Here is a 21,988-nt window from a genome sequence, read left to right as displayed (position 1 = left end):
AGTAGTGGCAAAAATCACTCTTGCATCTTGTCTGTGTCGTCCCTAACTCCTCCATCCACACATAAATGAAGATTACAAATGTGCCTTAGCCATTATAGTTATTAGCACATAGCCCATAGTCAAAATTTTATCTAAATGGATAACCTTGAGTTCTTACAAGGACTTTTGTTTCTTGGTGTTCATCAGTTTAAATAATGAAAAAGAATACGGTTAAAATCAGTGTTTGACTAGTAGTTACTAAACATGATTTTTGCTTAAATAAGAACATAGTGCCTCTGACAGTGAAAAATGGGCACCAAAATAGCTTGAATCTGTTATTTTAAACAGCCTGACAGCTAATATATAGTCTATATCTAAGTGTGAAGGAGATGTGAATATTAAAAAAGGCATTAAAACAAGTCATTGGATTTCTTTATCTGTAGTGCTTTCTTCTCAGAAAAGAGGACATCACCACTCCAGACGATGACCTGTGTTTTGTCAATTAAATTGCTGTAGGTTCCTTGCTGAAATGATTATTAGGCAAGCTTTCCTGTAATGGTTTGTGACTTGCATTTTCCCTGTACTCCCTCCTTGATTACAATTCCCTGGCAGAGTCCAGATTGCTCAGCAGACTGCTAGACATTAGAAAATCAAATTCAGATACATCAAACTATGATCCCACATAGGAAAATGACAGACTGTAGTAAAAATGCTTGAGTTGGTTTTAGTCTTTCAAATATGCATTTCTTCCAGCTTGCCTTTGTATCCAGGCATTTGTTCAATATATTGCCATAGAATATTTAAGGAAATACTTTCAATAATATGTTTCCATGAGGACAGTATCTTCAAAAAACTTCTTCTCTTCACTTTACATCAAAAAGAATTTCTAGGTATAGATAAGTATATTTGCAAGCTCCTGCTTGGCTCTTTGGTTTCATTTTAGTCCATGATCTGTAAAAACTTTTCCTTGGACAAGGAAGAATGTGTGATATGTGCAGGGTGTAATGGGAATTGTGGTTTTGTAGTGAACAGTCTCTGGAGTTGTTATACAAGTTTTATTGTGTGCTAAAGCCGTCTGTGTGAGTTGCTGTTAGCAATATTGTCTGGACAGCCCTAAATCAAATCCTGAATGGGCAGGACTGCAGAAGGCAGGTTTATACTGGTATCCTTCAGGTTAAACCCACTGATGCCCAGGCTTTTTTTCCTCCTGGCATAAAAAGTATTAGCAAGAGGTAAGTTTACGCTAGCTGTCCTTGTTTTACCAAGATCTATCTTCTGCAAACAGGCTTGTGTTTACAGAAACCAAAGTGAAAATAGCATGTGAGCAACATAAAGGCACTGTGGTCCAAATAGTTGTGTATTTGCATAACTGAGCAGTATTTAAAGGACTGGCTGGCTTACTTTGGGACAGTTCACCACACACTTTTCCTTAAGAGTTTGTCGTCTCCAGGCATCTCTCAAGAAGAGGAAGTAAAAGGCTCTGATTCTAAACAGCACTGTTTTCACGCAGAAGTAGAAAACGACTTTAACTGTCTTGTTCCAGTTTTTGGTAAATGGACATTGACATGGACTACGAAAGACCCAACGTTGAAACTATCAAGTGTGTGGTGGTTGGAGATAACGCAGTGGGAAAGACTCGTCTGATCTGTGCCAGAGCCTGCAACACAACCTTGACTCAGTATCAGCTGCTGGCCACGCACGTCCCGACCGTCTGGGCCATTGATCAGTACCGTGTCTGCCAGGAGGTAAGGGCTGCAGGTGTGCAAGGTGTGCAGCACATGCTGCGAGGTGCTGCTATTGTTTCTTGGCAAGCCTCACCCTGCCAGGATGCAGCAATGAGCTCACAAGTATTTTATGAGTGACCTCTGCTGCAGCCATGCTCTGATACACCTCTCGTTCTGAAGTAATTTCTTTATCAAACCTGTTTTTAGGGATATAAATATTCTGCCTGATTTATAAGATACATCTTTTGGTAAAAACTGCATGAGATAGATCCTTGACCTAGTATGTTTTGGACCTTTTGATGGGGTGAATTACAAAGTAATTGTCTGATGGAGGCAGAGAATGTTCTGTGTGTTCTCTTCTAGGTCCTTGAACGCTCAAGAGATGTTGTGGATGAAGTGAGTGTTTCTCTCAGGCTGTGGGATACTTTTGGGGACCACCACAAAGACAGGCGCTTTGCTTATGGAAGGTAAATTGATCCAAGTAAAATTTTAAGAAATACTTAATGCATTCAAATTTTGGGGTAGAAATAAATTGCAAATCTAAATTTTGAAAAGCAAGGACTTAGCAATCACGGGTATTCATGCTCCTGCCCACTGCAAAGAGGATTAACTGCTGGAAGGATTAAAAAGATATAAATATTTAAAAAGCAGCATAGTTTTACTATGCTACATTTCCTTGAACAGCCTGCTAAGCTCTGTCAACAACTGTTGTCCTATTTTGAATTTTAAAGTACATTCTCCAAAATAAGATCGTAGCTTCAGAAAATTGAACATGAGCATTCTCTGCCTGTATAAGCAGTGTTTGATATAATTGCCTAACAAGCAACAAACAAGGAGAGATGTTGGGAAATATCACTCTCACTCAATGAAATATTTATTTTATTAAAACCTCTGATGTTGAATGGGCAGCTAACCTCTTGAGAGCAGAGCTAGATTCATGAAAGATGAGGCTCTTCTGTATTTCCTTAATTAAAGCTGAGGTTTTCCTTCTATGAATATAAAATGTCTGTTAGTGAATCAATTAACCCTGGAAATTCTAAAAATACATGTATAATAAATATATATTTAAATGAATGTGATCTAGATTTTTCCAGCATTTCTTATATATGTGTGTGTTTATACATGTGTTTGTAAAAGTTCAGCATAGTTTCAGCAAGGACTGAAGCCAGTGATAGTCTTTCTGGTTTGTTTAATTAGATCTGACCTTGTGGCAGTACAGACAGCAGAACAGCTGTATTAGGCAAATACTGAGCTGAAGGTGGGTTTTGGACATATATTTTCATAACTCACTTTTGAGAGGTCTCAGTCCTCACACATTTTTTTCACCTTGTTGAACTTTTTCATAACCTTTTCATATCTGCTTCGGTCACTGCAGTTGATCAGACCTTCACAGACAGACACATTTTTTTTCCAGCTGGGAATGAATGCCCTTTGTAGAGTGTCAGCCCCAGCTTTCTATTGCATGTGACCAAACTGTACTGTCTTGCTGTTTTTCTTCTGTCTGTGCTGCCTGATGACACAAGTGATTTTGAAGGAGGATGGTCTTCTCTATTCTCTACCCCTTAGAAATGCTGGAGAGGGTTCTCCTGGTTGAATCCACCCATTAAATTTTCAGGTTTCAGAACTCTGTATGTTTGTACAACACTCCTTTATGTACAGCACTGTTAGTTGAGTTTTCACAGTCATGAATTACCTGGAATTTTCTGTCGGGAAACAACAACACATCTGGGCTGCACAACCTGTACCATTTGTAAATAAGCTCTGTGAGAGAAGTTACGGACTTTAAGGTAATATTTACCTTAATATTTAGTGCTACTGGAAGATGTCCATAGATACTGTTTTACCTTTTGGCAGCATGTGGAGCCTGCATTGATAAATTTGGATGTAACTTCATGTTTCCACTCACTGTTCCGCTTTGATGTGGCCTCCCGATATTCTGCAACAGATACTGTGTCACTGAGAAGATTACTGGAGATTAGGAGAGCAGAATCAGGCATGTTCTGAACCCTGATCCCACATTTACTGACAGGATGGGAGAGGGAGGAAGCAACATGCTTAGATTCTAATCCTGCAAACGCCAAGGAGGACGTGAATAACTTGAGATCTCAAGGATTAAGCATATGAACACAGTGATTCATTTGTGAGGTTTGCAGAACTGAACTTGTGTAGAATGAGGTTTGCTGTATCCTAATTAGCTTTAAAAGGCTGTTCTGGAAGCCTGCTCCCCTGTTAGTGGTTTTTCTGCAAGTCTATTAATGAAGAAAGTAACTGGAAGCTCTACAGAAATACTTTATAAATAGAATTTCAGTTTTAAAATGTTGTGATTGTAAACACTTAGGTAACTGCTTGTTTTAAGAATGTTAATGCTGCAGTCAAAGTAGACTGTTTAGTACTTCATCTGGGCTGGCATTTTAAAACTAGTTTTTCAATGCTGAATGTTCATATTTCTAGGAATTTATTTTAAATCACCTCTGTACATTGAGCTGTAGTCTAGTCAGCTGTGTCAAGTCTTGCAATTCAGTGAAAGGCCAATTTCATGGAAAACTGTTCAAGGTTACACCTGCAAGTGCCCTGTGTTTTGATTGTCTGAAGGATCATATAATAATATAATCCTTTGGTTCTCTTAAAAAAATTCTGTGCATCTGCACCTTACACAGGGGAAGGCTTACTCCAGCAAACATTCAGCCAAGACCTCTAATTGTCCTAAACCTGGTGTAACAAGAACCAGCAAGTCATTAACTCGCCTGCTGCTCCTTGGAAAAGTTTGCTTCATACAGTTCTAGAAAATGTTACATAAATAGATTATGCTATAGATGACTGGGTGAACAGTTAATCGGGCTTGTAGCACAGATAAATCCTTCTTAACTTTATTTTTCACAGATAGAAACATGAAAGGAGGGGAAAAGGAATCTGTTTTCCACTGTTTTTGTGTGACAGGACTAGAGAAACATTTGAATGCCACTGGGGATGGAATAGTTAATGTTTCTCTGCCATCCCTTAATGGGAGTATGGAGAGTGAGATCAGCTTGCATTCTGCTCTGTGGTGTTTACTTTAATAATCACACTCCTCTGGGAGCTTTGGGAAACAGTTCCTGACAGCTTAAGGGAGTGAGGGGGATGTGGCTGCAGAGACTTGTGGAAATATTTGCTGCAGTTTACAGAATGACATTTTTCACCCCCTTAGACTAAAGTGTGTGCTTTAGTTTTGGAAATATCCTGTTCAGTTCATCTTAAGGAGTATGTGATGCCAAGCAGCCAATTATTAATAATCTCCTGTAGGGTTTAATTTGGTGCACAATCATCCCAAAATGCTGTAAAATGATAATGCCTTGGTTATGATTTAGTGTATTGATTTCCAGCTCCCAGCCACCTCTTGGTTTAATAACAACCTACCCTGGGTGCTATTGTATTCTCTAAGTCTGCAGATGAGGTGTGAACTTCATTTAAAGTCCGAGTTGTTATTCTGTAGCAGTTTCTCTGGGAGGCAAGCGTAAAGACAAAACATCTTAATTTACATTTCAACTTGTCAGGATTCACTATCTCCCATCCTCTTGTCCAGTCTGGTTTTGAATGAGACTGTCAACATATCATCATGTTCAAGCTAATCCTAGAAGCTGGCTTGTAGTTATTTTTCTCCCCTTTTGCATCCTTTCTTTTTTTCTTTCTTTTTCTTTTTTTTTTTGTTTTCCTCCCTCAGGTGAACATGTTTGGCTAATTTGATAAATAGCCTCTGTATCCTGGGGGTTTTTAACATGCAGCTCTAGTATGTGTAAACATAAGCACAAACCTGCAAAGAGTTAATTCAATCAAATATTTATTCTCAATACCATGCATGGGGGTTGTTAGCTAATTCAGCCAGGATGACTTATTTACTTGCAACTTAAATATGAGCTGTAGACCAAACAAAATCTGTTCATGCAGCATGGACAGAAAACAGCTTTTTCCTCATGACTTACGAATGTGAATGAGTCTTGCTGTTAGACTGCTGACAGAGTCTCTTAAAATAGGTTTAGAGTATTTCCTCTGTTGTGAATGGATTTTTTAAGCCTTGTGGGTATTGTATGCATGCAGAGGAACACATGCATTTAACTTTCTGTGTGATTACAATTCCCTTTACCAGTTACTCCAATGTAATTGAATCCCTAAAAATATAGTTTTGGAATGCTGCTGAAAGGAGTCCATGAGAACAGAGCTTTATCACTGATATCTGAAGACTGCCACCAACCTCTGTCGAATTTTTTTTCCTCAAGGGACAATGATGATGCTGTTTCTGTAAGAACAAAACCAAGGTAGCTTTGATGTAAAATGGTACTTGCATTCATCAAATTCAGTGAGATTAGGGTGAGGTTTGTGGCTTCACAAAGCTGGTCTGCCTTTCGTTAGATCAGTGCCCTCTGTCATGGAGCAGCTGGTGCCTGAACTGAGGCTGGGCCAGCAGCTCCCCTCCTTTCTCTAGAGAAGGTCTGGGGTTTCAGAAGTGCCTTGTGAATGAAAGCTCACACATTCCCTGTGCCTCTAAAGCCATTGCTGGCCTGGGTTGGGAGTGTTCCTCAGAGATGTCTCTCTAGAGCAGAGGTACTGAACAGACACAGCGCAGTCTCTTGCTGCACTAGCAGAGGCTCAGCTGATGGGGAATCCAGTTATTTCAGGTGTCTTCAGCTCTGCTGCTTCCTCTTGTCACATTTTCTGCCACAAATAAGCAATAGGTAGTATCTTCAAATCATCTTCAGCTACCCAAATTTGTGAGCCTCCCCTTCTACTTTACAGTGGTTTATAACCATTTAGGTTCATCATATGATCATGAAGAACTGTGAAAAACCATTTTTACAACATATACATATATTTGTCATGATTTCATGATTTTTTTCTCTTTTGAGTTTGACTTAGGCCCAAGAAAGACTGTAATAAGTAGAGGGTCACATAGACAGCTTTCTCCAGTAACTTTATTTTGATAGGCTATGTGTATGCACTGTTTTTTTCTTCTTTTGTTACCTGTATGAACATTTGAGGCTCTTTCATTCAGCTGATGGGGAAGTAAATGCTTTATATTCTTAGGCCACTGAAATTAATGCAGACCTACTTCTCTCCTCTGCATCCCACCATGGTTCCATACTGTGAGTAGAAAGAGGTTGCTATGGAATTTCTGTTAGGAATCCTTCCTTCTTTAGAAAGGTGTGTGCCCAATGGGGCTGTTAGCGAGCCTGAGGCTCAACCGGATATATACATAATTTATCTATAATAGAAGGACACTTCCAATGCTTTAATCCTTCCTTAAGGAGTAAAAAAGTATGTGGCAGTTGTTATTTGTGGTATTACATAATTTCATATTTTGCCTTGCCTTCCTAAGTCAGAGGCTGGGTGGAAAGGTGGCATTTGGGCTCTACACTGAAAGGCTGCAAGGCAACATCAAAATCTTTTGGAAATGATAAGTGTGGGAAGCTACTTTTTGTCAAAATCTTGACCTTAGTGAATTATTTCTTTGTGAATAGGTATTAGGTGGATTTCTTGTGCTGTTTTCCACTCCCACGGTCTCAGGATCTCAGTCTGGGTTTCCTGGTTTTCCATGGCAGGGGGGTGGAAAGTGTTGGTCTTTAAGGTCTATTCCAACCCAAACTGTTCAGTGATTCTATAAAACACTTCTTGGTGTTCAGGTTTATAAAAATGTTTCTTGAATTATTCCTGAATTTTACTGGGAAATGGCTATGAAATTTGTTTTAGAATAAGTGCAGCTTGTATTTGTGAATATGTTGCTGCAGAGAGAAAGGAAAAATCAGGTTTACTTCTTTTTTCTTCTTTCTCATTCTCTAGATAACCAACACAAAAAGTAACTGCACAAAAACAGCAGTAGAATAGGCATTTTAAAAAATCACACCCTTTTACATTCCCTGAGAATATTAAAATAACATTGGTAAATTTTTAATGTTTAGGAAATATTCATGCATATTTTAACCTGACAGGGTCTGCTTTTTTATGAACAAATGTCGAACCAAACTTTATACTGCAGTGTCAGCAAGTTGTAAATGTGCCTTTGACATTAATAGGAATCGTAGGTACTTTAATTAAAGTTTCCAAAGGACACCTTTCCTGAAATGCTCACAGTTCTATGTAGCTGGTTAATCTTCCTCATCCATTTCTGTCTCCAGTTGGTACTGAGTGCAAATTGTGCTTATGACTTGAATGAAAACTTAATTTATTATGATGGAGTGGCTGTATTTTGTGAGCTAGCAGAGGCAGCTGTGGTGCTGGTTCAGCGTGTGAACTCTGCCACTACCCAGTGCTTTCCCATCCGTCCTGTTCCTGGCACAGAACATTAATTTCTCTCTGTCCAGTGCAGAACTCTCAGGAATCTTTGTTTTATGGGGAAAGGATAAATAATAGAATAAATACAGGATAAATAATAGGATAAATACAAGATAAATAATTTGCAAGTCACTTTTTTTTACCTCTTTACTCTGTTGTTCTTTCCATGTGGAAGGCAGTAAGGTGACAATATCCTGTTAGTGCAGTGCAGTGAGTTTTGGAAGAACCCAGCTTTGCTCCTCTCTGTTTTACAGTTTCCCAGCAAAGGTCAGAGGCAAGGAGCTGCTCAAGGACCCCGGTGGCAAAAACATGATACTGCCTTGGCAAGGGCTGTAAGCCATGCAGGGCTGTGCTGGGGCAGCCTGCCCTGCCCAGGGACACAGCTCACCCTGGCTCCCTCCTGAGCACAGGCTGTGCCCAGCCCTGTGCACCTGGGGACTGGTGTGTCCTGTCTGTGAACACCTGCTGGAGTCATTTCCTTTTGGTTTTCTGGGAGATGTGATGTGTGTCTTGTGGCTTGTAAGGTCAGGAGGGTTGGGTCCTCGTGACTGCAATTACTGGGCTTAGGTATTAATTTCTGAAGGATGCTGACAGGCTGTCTCTGTAAGATGCTTAGCTGTAGTTAGGAGCAGCCAGGCAGCCAATGCTTGCCACTCCAGAGTTGTGATGGCCTTGAATTAAACAACAATTGACCCTATTAGAATACATGTAACACAGAGTTTTTTGTACCTTAGCTGTACATTGATTTCTCTTTCTGGGATCTGAGCAAATGTCTGCTGGGGTTTAGGTTTTACTCCTACCTGATCTCGAATAGAGCAAGTTTGAGTTTAAAGCATGTTTGCCTCAGCTGTGCAGCAGACCATTGTGTTGGCTGCTTAGCCCTTCACTATTTACCAGAGAACTTTCCAGTTTGAAAAGGCCTTGTTCCTGGATATGACAGATGTGTTGCAGTTTATATAAGACAGAAATTTGGAGCAGGAGCATTTCTCTTGCATTAAATTGATGCTCACAGCAGTCTCCATATTGTGTGCAGCTATCTTTAGAAATAGCTGGATATATCTATGCCCTCAGTGAAATGTAGAAAGCAGCACTACTGAGGAGGTATTTCATTATTTAAAAGGTGAATGTTAAGATTCAGTGCTGCTGATGCTCTGTACATGACACAAACTGCAGATACAAGACATTGGTGCTAAATTAAAGAATAATAGAACTGAGATAGAGATGGCATTGCTGAGCTTATCCTGCTGACATTTCTGTAGCAATAAGTTGCTTCCTCAAAATGTCCCTTCTCGCCAATTTTTCTTAAGAGTTTAAATTCAACTTTTTTTTCCTTCTTTTCTTTCTGTTTTTTTACCCATAAGAGACCCAAGAGCTCAAGAACTGCTTGTTTATAAATAATGAAATTGCCCCTAGTTAGATATGCCCTGAGACAAGCATTCAATCATTTCTCTGCCTTTGGGTGCCAGCTCTGACAAGAGTTAGGCTGTGGTTCAGTGGATGAACTGTCAACCTTAATCCTCATACTTATAATTTATATAGCAAGTTCATTTAGTGAAGTACTTTCTGTTTTCTTAGAAATCTTTAAAAGCCTGCAAATATTGCCGTGCTTAGTCTAATTTAAGCCACTGTCCTATTCTACAGTTTACTGACCTTATTTTCACTGTAATGTTTATTTTTGCTGATATTGTAGAAGTGGTCGTTCTGCAGTAGTTTGCCCTTCTAACAGGTTATTTATTAAAGACATTGCAGAATTGCTGTGCAAAGCACATTGCGAAAGCAACCACCTCAGTACTTCAAACCGTGCAGTAAAGGTATTTCTCCATGCCAAGTTCACAAGTGATCTGTCTGCCTGCGTGGCTCTTCTGAAGTTTTGCACAGCTCCTCTCTAATTCCTAAGCACCAATGATCTTTGAACTGCAATTTAGGTGTCCAGTCAGCAGAATTGTTTCAGGAGCAGTGGCAGCCTGTGAGTAACTGCTGTGTAAAAGTTGAGAATGGAAAGCCCTACCTCTCTTCTTAGTGCTCCGCTCCCACGTGCTGGGATCATTTCAGCACAGAGGGGCAGTGCTTCCTGGGTATGTGGCTTTGTGCTCCCATGCTTTTGTGGTGAAATGTGTAGCTTCTCTCACACCTCTGCACCAACAACATCTACTCTGATATATGGGTGTCAGCACGTTTGTCAAAGAGCAGAGCAGAGTAATGGAAATAGGTGAAACTGCAGCAAAAATCATTTGTGGGGTTTTAATCAGATATTTTCTTGTTCCTTTCTAGATCTGATGTTGTTGTTCTGTGCTTTTCAATTGCTAATCCTAATTCCCTGAATCATGTGAAAACAATGTGGTATCAAGAAATCAAGCACTTCTGTCCTCGCACACCTGTCATCCTGGTGGGCTGCCAGCTGGATCTCCGCTACGCCGACCTCGAGGCTGTTAACAGAGCCAGACGGCCTCTGGCAAGGTAAAGTTTAAACAAAAATGAGAATTTAAAAAAAAAATCACCTTGGTAGTCAGGTACAACACTTGCACAAGAGAAACTGGAGAGCCTAGTTTCCTTTTTTTTGGTACAATGAGAATATATGTGCTTTCTTCTTTTTTTATTTCTGTTGTCTGAGTTGGTTAGTTCTTTAACACACACAGTTATTAAGTTTCCCACAAAAGTTTTGCACATGGGCAATCTAAACGTGTTTGGGTGGCAGAACACTACGGTAAGATAGAGATGGTAATGATTATTGAATGTTTTCTTAGGTATTTTTCTCCATGAACATATGTATCCTGTCCTACCCTCTCACTATTGTCAGGTACTATTTTAAACTGGCAGATTCTACTCAAATTTTCTTAATTCTCAGGGTTTGGTTTTTTTGCTAAATGTAATCCTAGATCATAGCAGAAAATGAAATGGTTGCAAATTAAACTTCTAAAAGTTCTCAGATTAAAGGAGAGTTTGGTGGTTGTTCTAGAGAAGCTTTGTCTCTCCCAGATACAAAATACAACCATTCACATATTTGGCAACAACAGTCCCACAATAACTGGCTTGCTTCTAATTTATTCCTTTTATGGGAATTTGAATGAGACCAGATTCACGGAAATAATATCCATGATTGTGTAATTAATGACTGTATTGTAACAAATTTCCGTAAAGAGATTGGATTAATATTTTGTGGGCCCTTAGAAAACTTTGCATTGCATTGCAGTCAAACTCTTGACTTAGCAATATGATTTTTATAGGTCTGTTTGTTCATTAAACATTTCTTTGTTGTGAGGGTGGGGTGGGCTTTTTGATTGACTCTTTAAAAAGGAAATTGTGTTTTTTCAAAACTCCTCTTCTGCCCTAATCCTGCTCCCTGATTTCACCATTAGTAAGTTTGAGTCAGAGCTCTGTGTGTCTGGCACAGGCTCCTGCCACCTGAACTGGTTATTTATTAGCTGGCACTCAGCAAGCTGTTGTCTGGGGCGTGTTCCATCTGTGCCAGCTCGTGTCTGCCCAATATGGTGGGCTCACAGAACACACTCTTGGGTCGTGTCTTCTGGGGAGATGATTTTTTTTTTTTTTTATGCTGGGAAAATGGATCCTAGCCCAGACTTTTTACTGGTTTGTTTACCCTGTATCATGTACTAGAGCTGCTCTGGAAATTCGTGGGTTCCCACATAATACTCCTGCAGCCAAAACAAGCCTATCTCTTGCAGTGTGTCTTGTTACTCTTTTGTTGTAGGATACTATGATTTTCTTTAAAAAGCATGAGCTTAAGGAATATTTCCATTTCATATTTAGCTGTATTTAGGGCATTTTTTATGTCATGATAATTTCCATTTGTGTTCAAATGATGGTTGTGACAGAATATCTGAGTAGTAAGGGGTGGTAGAAGGATTTTAAGTAATGAAAGCTCTCGAGTATCCTATCAATTTTTTTTACTGTAAATTTCACTTTGAGTAAGAGGCAGCTCCATTTTGCCTACATGATTTCTACATATATTTAGTAACATTACAAAGGCACCACCAAACTTAAATGAAATTAAAAGCATATGCTATTCTATGACTCTCTAGAGTCGTGATTTTAGATTTCCAAAGGGCTTTGTGCACCTAATTTTATGTTTTGTTTCATTTGAATGATGGTTATCTTAGATTTAGTGCTGAATATTTGGTAAAATTCCATGCTTTTTAGCATAACTTTGTGTGACAAGGTTCATTTTTTATTTACTCTAGGCCAATAAAAAGGGGAGACATTTTGCCACCAGAGAGAGGCAGAGAGGTTGCCAAGGAACTCGGGATACCCTACTATGAAACCAGTGTATTTGACCAGTTTGGAATTAAAGATGTGTTTGACAATGCAATTAGAGCTGCCCTGATCTCCAGAAGACACCTACAATTCTGGAAATCTCATTTGAAGAAGGTCCAAAAACCTTTGCTTCAGGCTCCATTCCTACCTCCAAAAGCCCCTCCTCCAGTTATCAAAATTCCTGAGTGTCCCACGCCGAGCATGAATGAAGCTGGATATTTATTGGACAGCCCGCTGTGTGCAGATGTCATGTTTGTTCTTCAGGAGCAGGACTGCATTTTTGCTCACAAGATTTACCTAGCTACCTCCTCTTCAAGGTTTTATGACCTTTTCTTAATGGAATGTGAGGAAAGTCCATACTTGGATGAAACACAGTGTAATAAAGAAAATACAAGTAAGGATGTTCTGACGAGTCACCTTGAGACAAACAGTGACAGTGACGAGGCATCCTTGAAATCTCTTGATGTTAAAATTCCCCCACCAGGAAGTAGTGAGTCTTTAAACGTGCTTGAATCTGAATCTGGTGAAACAAACTCTGCAGCAAGATCTCTGTCCTGCTGGGGTAAGGGGTTTGTTAGTATGCACAAGGAAATGCAAGTGAATCCTGTCTCAAAGAGGACATGTCCTGTAACTGTGGTAAAAATGGATTCTTCTGTGCAGGCTGCACCTTTTAAAACTGTTTTGCAGTTTTTATACACAGGCCAACTGGATGAAAACGAAAAAGACCTCACCAGACTGGCTCAGATTGCTGAAATCTTGGAAGTCTTTGACTTGAGAATGATGGTGGAGAATATTATGAATAAAGAAGCCTTCATGAATCAAGAGATTACTAAAGCATTTCATGTCAGGAAAGCTAATCGGATAAAAGAGTGCCTTTGCAAAGGGACATTTTCTGGTAAGTAAATACATGCTTAAGCAGGAAGAGAACTGGTTTTTTTTCTCATCCATGTTACTGTCACTTCATAGACTTCAAACAGTGTGACAGCTTACATTGTTCTGAGAGGAGGGATGACCCCAAAATTGTGGTGTTACCCAGACCAACTGTTCCAGCCTGGGATTCTGTAGTTACATTTCTCAAAATCTACTCAGCTTTTAAATAAGCCACCCAATTCTCAGAAATGTTGAACATTCAATATCACCCTTTACAATTAAAGCTTTTTATTAACTATTTAAAGTGCAAGAGTTATTTTTGAGGTGGAGGTCATGGGACATGAAGGAAGTCCTTGGTTAACAGCATGCAGGTGAAACACATTCTTGAGAACAAGTTGCACCCTAAGCAAAGACTTGCAGCACTGCTGTGCCTTTGTTCCCATGGCAGATGTGACATTTAAATTGGACGATGGAAGCATCAAGGCCCACAAGCCACTGCTGATCTGCAGCTGTGAGTGGATGTCTGCTATGTTTGGAGGATCATTTATTGAAAGCTCCAACAGTGAGGTATTTGTCTATTTTTGTCTCTTTTGTTTACAATGTCTGATGGATTTAGGATGATGGAAGCATCATTTATTTGAAAGGTTGCAACAATCCCTAAAATCAGGGATTTATTCTTCCTTGCAAACCTGGGGTGCTTTTCTTCTTAAAGCATTAAATAAGGCTGCCCAGGAAGACAACATACTTTCTCCAATGCACAAATCTTCCTCCAGCACTGGACTGTGTTTAAACACAAAGTCCTGTCAAATATTAAATGTGGGGAAGAAAATTAAGTAGGAATTTGTGAATTTCTTTAAAATAATTTTTTAGATTTTGTGAATGTATATTTATAAAATCAAAATTACTACAAAGAATACTTGGGGCAGGGACATTGATAAAGAAATTAAAGATAAAAAAGGGTTAAAGACATATGAGTGTTAAACTAGAAAAGGAAGCTGTTTTCACAGTAGAAACTGAGGTAACTTCAGAAATTCTACTAACTTTAGTAGAAACTCAGCCTAGATTCCGTAATGCATCATCTTGTCCTCTGGACTAAAGCAGGTATGCAATACAGTTCAAAAGATCTCAATGCTTTGAATAAGATTTTGCAGAAGAAGCCCTGTATTTTCATGTGCCTTCATGGTCTGTTTTTCAAATTCCAGACATGTTGCTAATATTTTTTCTTGTGCCTTATCCAGTTGTTTGTATTTGTTTTTCTTGTTACTTTCCAGTTATGCTCATATGAAGTGTTAAAGTTTTTTGTGTTTAATATCCTGATAGATATTTTTCTACTTAGATTTTTCTGGCTTCTTCTAATACAGCTGCAAACATAATTCTTTTCCCAGAGGCACACTCAACAAGTGGTTCAATAAAAATAAATCATTTGATTCTAGTAGGCAGCATTTGGCAATGAAGAATATGCATTTCTTTTCTACCAGCCTATTTTTAATTATTAGCTTCACAGTCTTAGCTCATCATTCCAATTTAAAATATTTAGCTTCCATTTTGTAGAGTTTAAAGCATTCAGTAATGCTTTTGGAAGTTTTAAAATATAGGTAGATATGAATTGAATGGTTTACAAATAATAAAAACCATCTATTTTTACATACTACCTTTTATGTATTTGGGGCAAATTTTACAAACTCATTCATTAAATTTACAGTTCTCTGCATTAACAAAAATACATCAATAATGAATGAGTTTCACAGCTAGCTGCTCTCACTTGGAGAACTGAGCTGTTTCCCAGAGTGGCTGATATGCATGAAAGGTTTATGCTTTAGCATGAGAAATTAGACAGTTTTTATCCTAGTCCTGGCAGCTTCATTCCATGCTGGTTACACTCACTACATGTGTGGGGCAGAAAGGGCTTACCTTTTTTTCCCTCATTTCTTCAGTTCTCAGTTCCTTCTCAACCCTGTTTACCTGGACAATTTGGTTATTTACCAAAAGACAGAGGGGTGGTTTTACTGTTATCCTTTGTTTTCTGTTATTCTCAGAATCCACAGAAAATCCCTTGCCAGGAGCAGATAGATTGCATTCCTCAAGGAGTCCACCAAGGGAGGTTTGGCATGGGAAGTGCTCAGTGGCTGTTATGTGTAGCTGTCAATTTGCAGGCTAGAGAGCATTGAACAGAGTCACTGTTTGATGTGGATCCAATTCCAGCTTGGATATAACCTGGCAAAGGATCTGACTCTGGAGCAATGCTTACCTGTTGGCAGTCTTGAACTTGAATGGGGCATTTCTGCTTTGAAAAATGTCTTCCCTGCATTTCTGAAATGCCTTGAAGAGAAACAAGCAAAGTGGGAGAAGTGAAATACAGCTGCTATATGAAAATCTCTTAGTAATTACACATTCTCTTCTTAAATATCTTTTCCAGGTAGCTCTGCCCAACATAAACAAGACCTCCATGCAAGCAGTTTTAGATTACTTGTATACCAAGCAACTGTCCTCCAGTCAGGAACTGGACACCCTTGAGTTAATTGCATTGGCAAATAGGTTTTGCCTTCCTCACCTGATTGCTCTAGCAGGTAACAATTTTTTGGCCAGTATCTTCTGCAACAGCTGAAATTTGCTTTAATGGTTTTTGGAACACATCACATTTTCTCAAATGTCAGAGAATTTTTTTTTTTTCTGAGAGGGGTATTGTAATGCAAATTGATATTTTCACACAGAGAAATGTATTTGCCTCTCTCTTGCCTTTTTTAGTTTCATGGTAATCCAGCTCAGAACACTGAAGTTTTCTGTGCTTTAAAAACAGCAAGAGTAAACCTTCTCTTTAGCATTGAGGATAATGTCTGTGGATTGTAATATCCATTCTGTTGTTGTTAATTTACCTAAAACCAGGAAGGATGTTGGGTTTTCCATTAAGTAATGAATGAAGTGCTCCACTTTATATTTCTGTTCAAAGAGAGTAACTGAGCTAATTCAAAACTTACCTAGATGATCATGTTTTTAGAAATGCTGTGTAGGTCCCTTTTCACTAGATGAGAATTGGATATTTTGGTATATCCATGGGGACTCAACCCTCATTTCAGGAAGAAAACCTTTTCAATCCCATATTTAAAGAAAAATTACAGGTTAGAATACCACTAAAGTTTTAAAAATAAATCCATACACAACCCCAACCTCTGGAATTGTTTGGGTAGTGTTGTGTTTAATTTGTTTCTCTGAGGGTCAGTAATTTGGCATTGTTCTGGAGACATGTCCAAGACCAAAACTCAGAGAGAGCTGAAACAAAGCTACACCTACTTACAGGACTACATTTAGGCAAAATTTAATCACATACCAAACCCTGGCTCGCTTTCCGCTGTGCATCAGGACTGTGTCTGTTGTCTTCACTGGTTCATACAGACCAAATCTTTATTGCCAGATTTTATTTGCATATTTTAGCTGAAGTTTTGGGTATTTTTTAAGTTCATTTCAGTGTAAACATATATTCAGTATTAAGAATATTTCATTTCATTTATTTCTTGGTGAATAAATGTTGAGTCCAAAGGCTACTGCCAGCACCTGAACCCAGCAGAATCAAACCAGCTGCCAAATGTTTCCCAAAAAACACTCAGACTTTTAAGATTCTAGGAAGGGGTTAAGGAGAATCTTGAACTGAGGTGATTGTTGAGGGAGGCTGGTCAGCCTTCATCTGAATCCCTAGGAACAGCCAATCCGAAAACTTAGAGAAAAGGTCACTTCAAGCCCTCTTTATCTGTGCTGTGTGAATACCCATTAATAAATAATTCAGTGGCACTGTTGATTAAAGTATGACTGAAAGGAAACAGCTGATCCATATTTCTAATTTAAATTGAATATTGCACCCATGCCAGAGAAAGACCAGTGGCTGCTGAACTTTGTGCTTCCATAAGTGGTTATGAACCACATCTTCAGCCACAGCTCTAAAGGTCAGGATTTGACTTCCCCAGACCTCAGCTTGCTAAGGATACCTGTGTGAATATGGCCCCTGCATAATGCTGTTTGCCACCAGGAGGAGGGAGCACATGCTGCCTGGGTTCTTTGTGACCATGGTGTGACCTTGCAGTGTGGCTGCTTGCCCTGTGAGTGATGAGTTTTCTCCCCTAACAGAGCAGCACGCAGTGCAAGAGCTGACAAAGGCCTCCATGAGCGGCGTTGCAATAGATGGAGAAGTCCTCTCCTATTTGGAACTGGCACAGGTCAGTGTACACAGCCTTCTGGAGAGATTCTGGTCAGCTGCTGGACTTGCTTTTAGTTCCCTACTGGTTCTGAGCATTGCTTCCAAGTGGCTCACAGCCTGCACTTCTGAGAGTGACTGACAATAAAACTTAGTTCTATCTTCTATTTTAAGGGAGGTTTTTTTCATTTGTTCAAAGGTAAAATATCCCTTTAAGTAACCTCAGAGGAGTTGTCTTCCAAATATATATTTTAGTTTGTGTTGATTGTGGAACTTCCAAGCTCCATGTTTTCATGACCATGGTGCACTAACTAACATGAAAAGCAATGTAATTAAGCTGGTCAGCTTTGTAATGATGATTGATTCTTGCATTCCTTTCAATTCAGTTCTTGGAGATATATTTAGACTTGTACTGCAAAGAAAACATTTCTTGAATCCTTAAACTGGCTACTTAAAGTCAATCACCTGATAGTTCAGTGTATGTGCAAATCTTCTTTATGTTCAAGTGCATTTCAGTATTTCTTGAGTCCTATAAATAATTAAAAGAGAGAGCTCTTGGCTCACAGCTAAACTGCACAACTGTTTTCCAAAATGCAGCAGACTCTCAGCTACAGTGGAACAAGCTGAAATATTGTTTAAATTTTATTATTCCTGATTTCACACTAACAATGAGTCAGCTGCAGCTTAGCTTGAAGTAGCACTAAAACACTGGCTACCATGCAAGATTCCCTGCAGCTGTTTTTGAGACCCTCTGTGCAATGCCTGTAATCCTGTTGCAAAACCAGAACTGAGCCCCTCCCAAGAGAAAGCAGCTCACTTCATTTCATTTTTATCTTGAGAAGAGAAATCTTTCTTGTATTTCCTTCTCCTGGTTGGAGACAGAAGCAATATCTCTTATGCTGTTAGAATATCCTCTGTGGCCTGCACCTAGCTCATGTTTACTCTGAGATCAGAGCTGGCAGTCAGAATGATCACCTGGGACAGTACGGCCAGGTACCATCTGCTGGGACCAGTCTAGCTTTAGCTGTTAATAGGGGCTGCAGAATGAATGATAACCCCAGGAAATGGAATAAGCTCTTTGTTTTTCTTCACAGTTTCACAATGCTAACCAGCTGGCAGCTTGGTGCTTGCACTACATCTGCACCAATTACAACAGCGTTTGCTCCAAGTTCCGCAAGGAAATCAAAGCTAAATCTTCAGGTATGGGCAACTTCCCTGCCAGTTTTCATCAGGTTTCCCCTTCTTTCTCCCCACCCAGTTGATTAAACTTAAACACAAAGATGAACTCACGTAGCTAAGCCATGAGACTGAACCTTTGTGCTATCTTGAACAGCATTCATAAATTCTTATCTGCAAAGAAAGGTCATAATCATTAGCCTGATTGCTGGGCAAGCATCATGTTCTTTACCCAATACAGTGATGCTAAAAGGAACAGAGCTCTTTTCAGGCTCTGCAATGAAAAATACACTCTGTAAAGGCCTTGCTTTTTTATAGTTTTGGTGAACTAATGCCTCTTGTGTGTAACCACTTTCAAAGTATTTTCACACATAAGGCATTTGAGGAAACTGGGTGAATCCTTGATAAGCAAGCCAGCATAGAAAATGGATCAATGATTAGCTGCATAGCTTTTTGCAAGACATTTCTGGGATTTGTGTATCTTACTGGCATCTTTGGGGATTTTTTAATTGTTTTTTTTCCATCAGATAATCAAGAATATTTTGAGAGGCATCGGTGGCCGCCTGTGTGGTATTTGAAGGAAGAAGATCACTACCAGCGAGTTAAAAAGGAGAGAGAAAAGGAAGATGTTGCACTGAACAAACATCATTCAAAGCGGAAGTGGTGCTTCTGGAATTCCTCTGCTGTAGTTGCCTGAACAAAGCAAATAAGTGGAAATCCATAGCCAGAAGTTACTCTTATTGTTAGAAATCAGATAAAAGTTCAGGTTTTCAGGAAACTGTGTTCCACTTGTGCATTTATTACTTCTAGGGTCAAAAGCACAAGCTCACTAAAAATGAGCCTGGAACAGCTCCTTGAAGTCATATGTATATTTTTGACTGGTAAGCAGATAAATGTCAACCATTATTACATTACTTTTTATACAAAAAAAACAAATCCAGCATTAATGTTTCAATCTCCAGTTGGGAAATATTTTTATACTGTCTGGTGTATTTTGTTCAGATAAAATTCTGGATACTGTTTTGTTTTACAGACCACAAAATAACCATGTAGCAGCTTTGTAATTAGATTTTAACTATTTTTACTATGCGAGTACAGTGAAATAGACAATCTTCAGTCATAAGAGACTGCTTTTAGAGTATCTCATAAAAAGTCATCTTAGGAAAAAAATCTAGCTGTCTACTATAGGTTGTCTTTTTCAAACTAAGTACTGTGCACTGGTAATATAATTAGATGGTTATTTCCTCTTTCTAAAGCAAAGAGTTAGAATAAGATCCAATAACTGCAAGATATAGAGTGCTTGATCTTTGCTCAGCTGAATAATAGACAGTATAATTACCTGTTCAACTGCAGGCAAATGTATTTCTAATATTTGCCATGTAAGTGCAAATAATTATGAATATGTGAGCCATGTGAAATCTAGTGATTCTAAGTATTCAGAGGTTTTATATGTCTAGATCAAAGAGGATGTTTCTAAAATCATTTAGAAGGGCTTATTAATTTATATCCTTATACAAGTATGGATCTGAATGCAAAAAGCAGTCACACTGCTTGCATTTGAATTACTGCATGGCAGTTACCTTGTTCTGCAGGATCTTCACCATGCAGCCGTTCCTCATGCTGAATTCCTTTTTGCTTCAGTGCAAGCAAATGAAAGGGCTGCACAGACAAGTAGATCTAGTTATCTAGTGTTCCAGCATTTTGTAAGTGAAGAAGGGTCTTCACAAACAAGATTACTTCAGTTTGATCCAAATTATTTTATAGCTTTCCCAGGTAGAACTGAGAATTTTAGGTTATTTTGAAGTAGGTGATATATTTCCTGTGGAAGCAAATGTTCCCAGAATGCTGGGGGCAGACTGATGGCAGAAAGGCAGGAATTCTGCACAAGTGGTGCAGGACAAGCAAAAGCTTCCAGTGTTTCCAAATAGCCTGTGTGTTTATGACTTTTTATCAACCATTACTCTAAAGCTGCAATGTTACACTAGATTGCATAAGGATGAGAGCATTTTTTTAAAAGACCAAAACTAAAATACATAGACTGTAGAACATACACATGCAATCCTGTGCAGTGTCTCAGGCACAACTCTGTAACCAAGGTAGTATTGTGTATTAGGTTTGTTAATACTGTTCAGTGCTGGCCGCTCAGCACACCAATGTGAAAAGCTGTTTGTTTGTTTGTGGTTTTTTCTCTGTATCCAAAGGCAAGGCAGTACAGTCACCCCCCAGCACTGTAGGTCAGGAAAGGCTTTGGCCTGAAAGCCATAAACACCTCGACATATTTGCATTCTGCACGGACTCATGGCCAGGCTGAGGCTGCCACAGCTGGGTGGTGGGAGCCACCAGCATGGAGGAGAGGCTGCTCTACAAACCTGTATGAGGAGAGCAAGGGAGAGATTCCCACCCCTCTGAGATCCATCACCACGTGGTGATAAAGAAGGGCTATAAACGATGGTTGCAAATATGTCTCCTTAATTCTGGGTCAGTGGAAAATTGGACAAGAACATGGAGTGAGAGAAGGTATGTCAAGACAGAATAATAGCTGTTGTCATAAAATGTTAAGCAGTCACATTTTAAGTAAGTATTGCTACTAGGTTTTACACAACCAAAGCTACTGTATGATTGTAATCTTGCCAAACTGTAATGGATATATAAATGAACCTGAGGTATATGCAATAATATCCAGTTATTCTAGTTATCAGCTACTATAACCAAGTGGCTGGTTCATTTGGTTAATGCTGTCTATGGCCTTTAATCTTGGTGGTTATTTTGTGTTTTTTATTTTGGAAAAAAAAGTAAATAAAACTGTTTAGTTACAAATTGTCTCCTAGCTCTTTGAAGAAACTTCCTTAACTTTGCCTTGCATCCTTCCCTTTTTAATGCTGCTTGTAAGCATTCAGTTGTGCTGTCATTCATTGAATTTTACTGAAATTTTGCATATTTGCATAGCACATTAGGATTTATGGTTGGGAATGTCACAAGGAAATCCTACAGTTTGCATATGATATTGGAAGGCTGGTGCTTGTCACTTACTATTAAACTGCACAGCAAAAGAAAAACAAACCTCTTGCCACTTTTCCCCATGGTTTCTAATATTTAATTAGCATGATGTTACCCAAGGGACATGAAACTAATTGGTCATGACAGACACAGGGAGGAAAAATGTAGGTAAACAGCAGGATGTCTGTAAGGTTTTCAGTGTGCTCTAAAATATGTATAAACACTGTTTTCCCCACTTTCTCACTGCCTTAGCTGTCAACCATCTTACAGAATTCCTCATTACCTATTAGCAAACCCTCAGCTTCCTGAATACAGCTTATTTAATTGATAGATGTGTAAAGTTGGTACTTTTCTAGACAATTTTTGCAAGATATCATGCAAAGAATGCCATGTTAAGAGCTTTGAAAAAAATCACAAAGCAATGCCAATGACATTGAAAGTAAGTACATTCAGTACAGTGTTTGCTTTTCAAGTGCTAATTTATGAA

At 39.0% G+C, this 21,988-nt stretch overlaps 1 protein-coding gene across 3 annotated transcripts in view; it reads left to right on the top strand.

Annotated features, from left to right (window-relative positions):
- Window positions 1–21,256, top strand: part of RHOBTB1 (Rho related BTB domain containing 1) — a 47,917-nt gene extending 26,661 nt beyond the window's left edge. The window contains exons 3-11 of one of the 3 annotated variants that reach the window (XM_054276953.1): window positions 1,523–1,724; window positions 2,067–2,170; window positions 10,275–10,460; window positions 12,203–13,170; window positions 13,594–13,712; window positions 15,562–15,712; window positions 17,262–17,350; window positions 18,423–18,528; window positions 19,032–21,256. In XM_054276953.1, the coding sequence (XP_054132928.1) occupies window positions 1,533–1,724; window positions 2,067–2,170; window positions 10,275–10,460; window positions 12,203–13,170; window positions 13,594–13,712; window positions 15,562–15,712; window positions 17,262–17,350; window positions 18,423–18,528; window positions 19,032–19,201 (2,085 nt within the window). In that variant the 5' untranslated portion in view covers window positions 1,523–1,532 and the 3' untranslated portion in view covers window positions 19,202–21,256. Of the gene's footprint in view, window positions 1–1,522; window positions 1,725–2,066; window positions 2,171–2,900; window positions 2,962–10,274; window positions 10,461–12,202; window positions 13,171–13,593; window positions 13,713–15,561; window positions 15,713–17,261; window positions 17,351–18,422; window positions 18,529–19,031 lie in introns of those variants that run through there. The other 2 variants (XM_054276954.1, XM_054276955.1) reach the window with 2 other exon arrangements.
- Window positions 21,257–21,988: the final 732 nt, after the last annotated feature.

Source organism: Melozone crissalis, unplaced genomic scaffold (assembly GCF_028551555.1).
Source record: "Melozone crissalis strain CALT ecotype California unplaced genomic scaffold, PUWL_Pcris_2 ptg000019l_1, whole genome shotgun sequence".
NCBI lineage: Eukaryota > Metazoa > Chordata > Aves > Passeriformes > Passerellidae > Melozone > Melozone crissalis.
The sequence above is the reverse complement of the archived record's forward strand: the minus strand, read 5'-3'. Positions and strand labels throughout refer to the sequence as shown.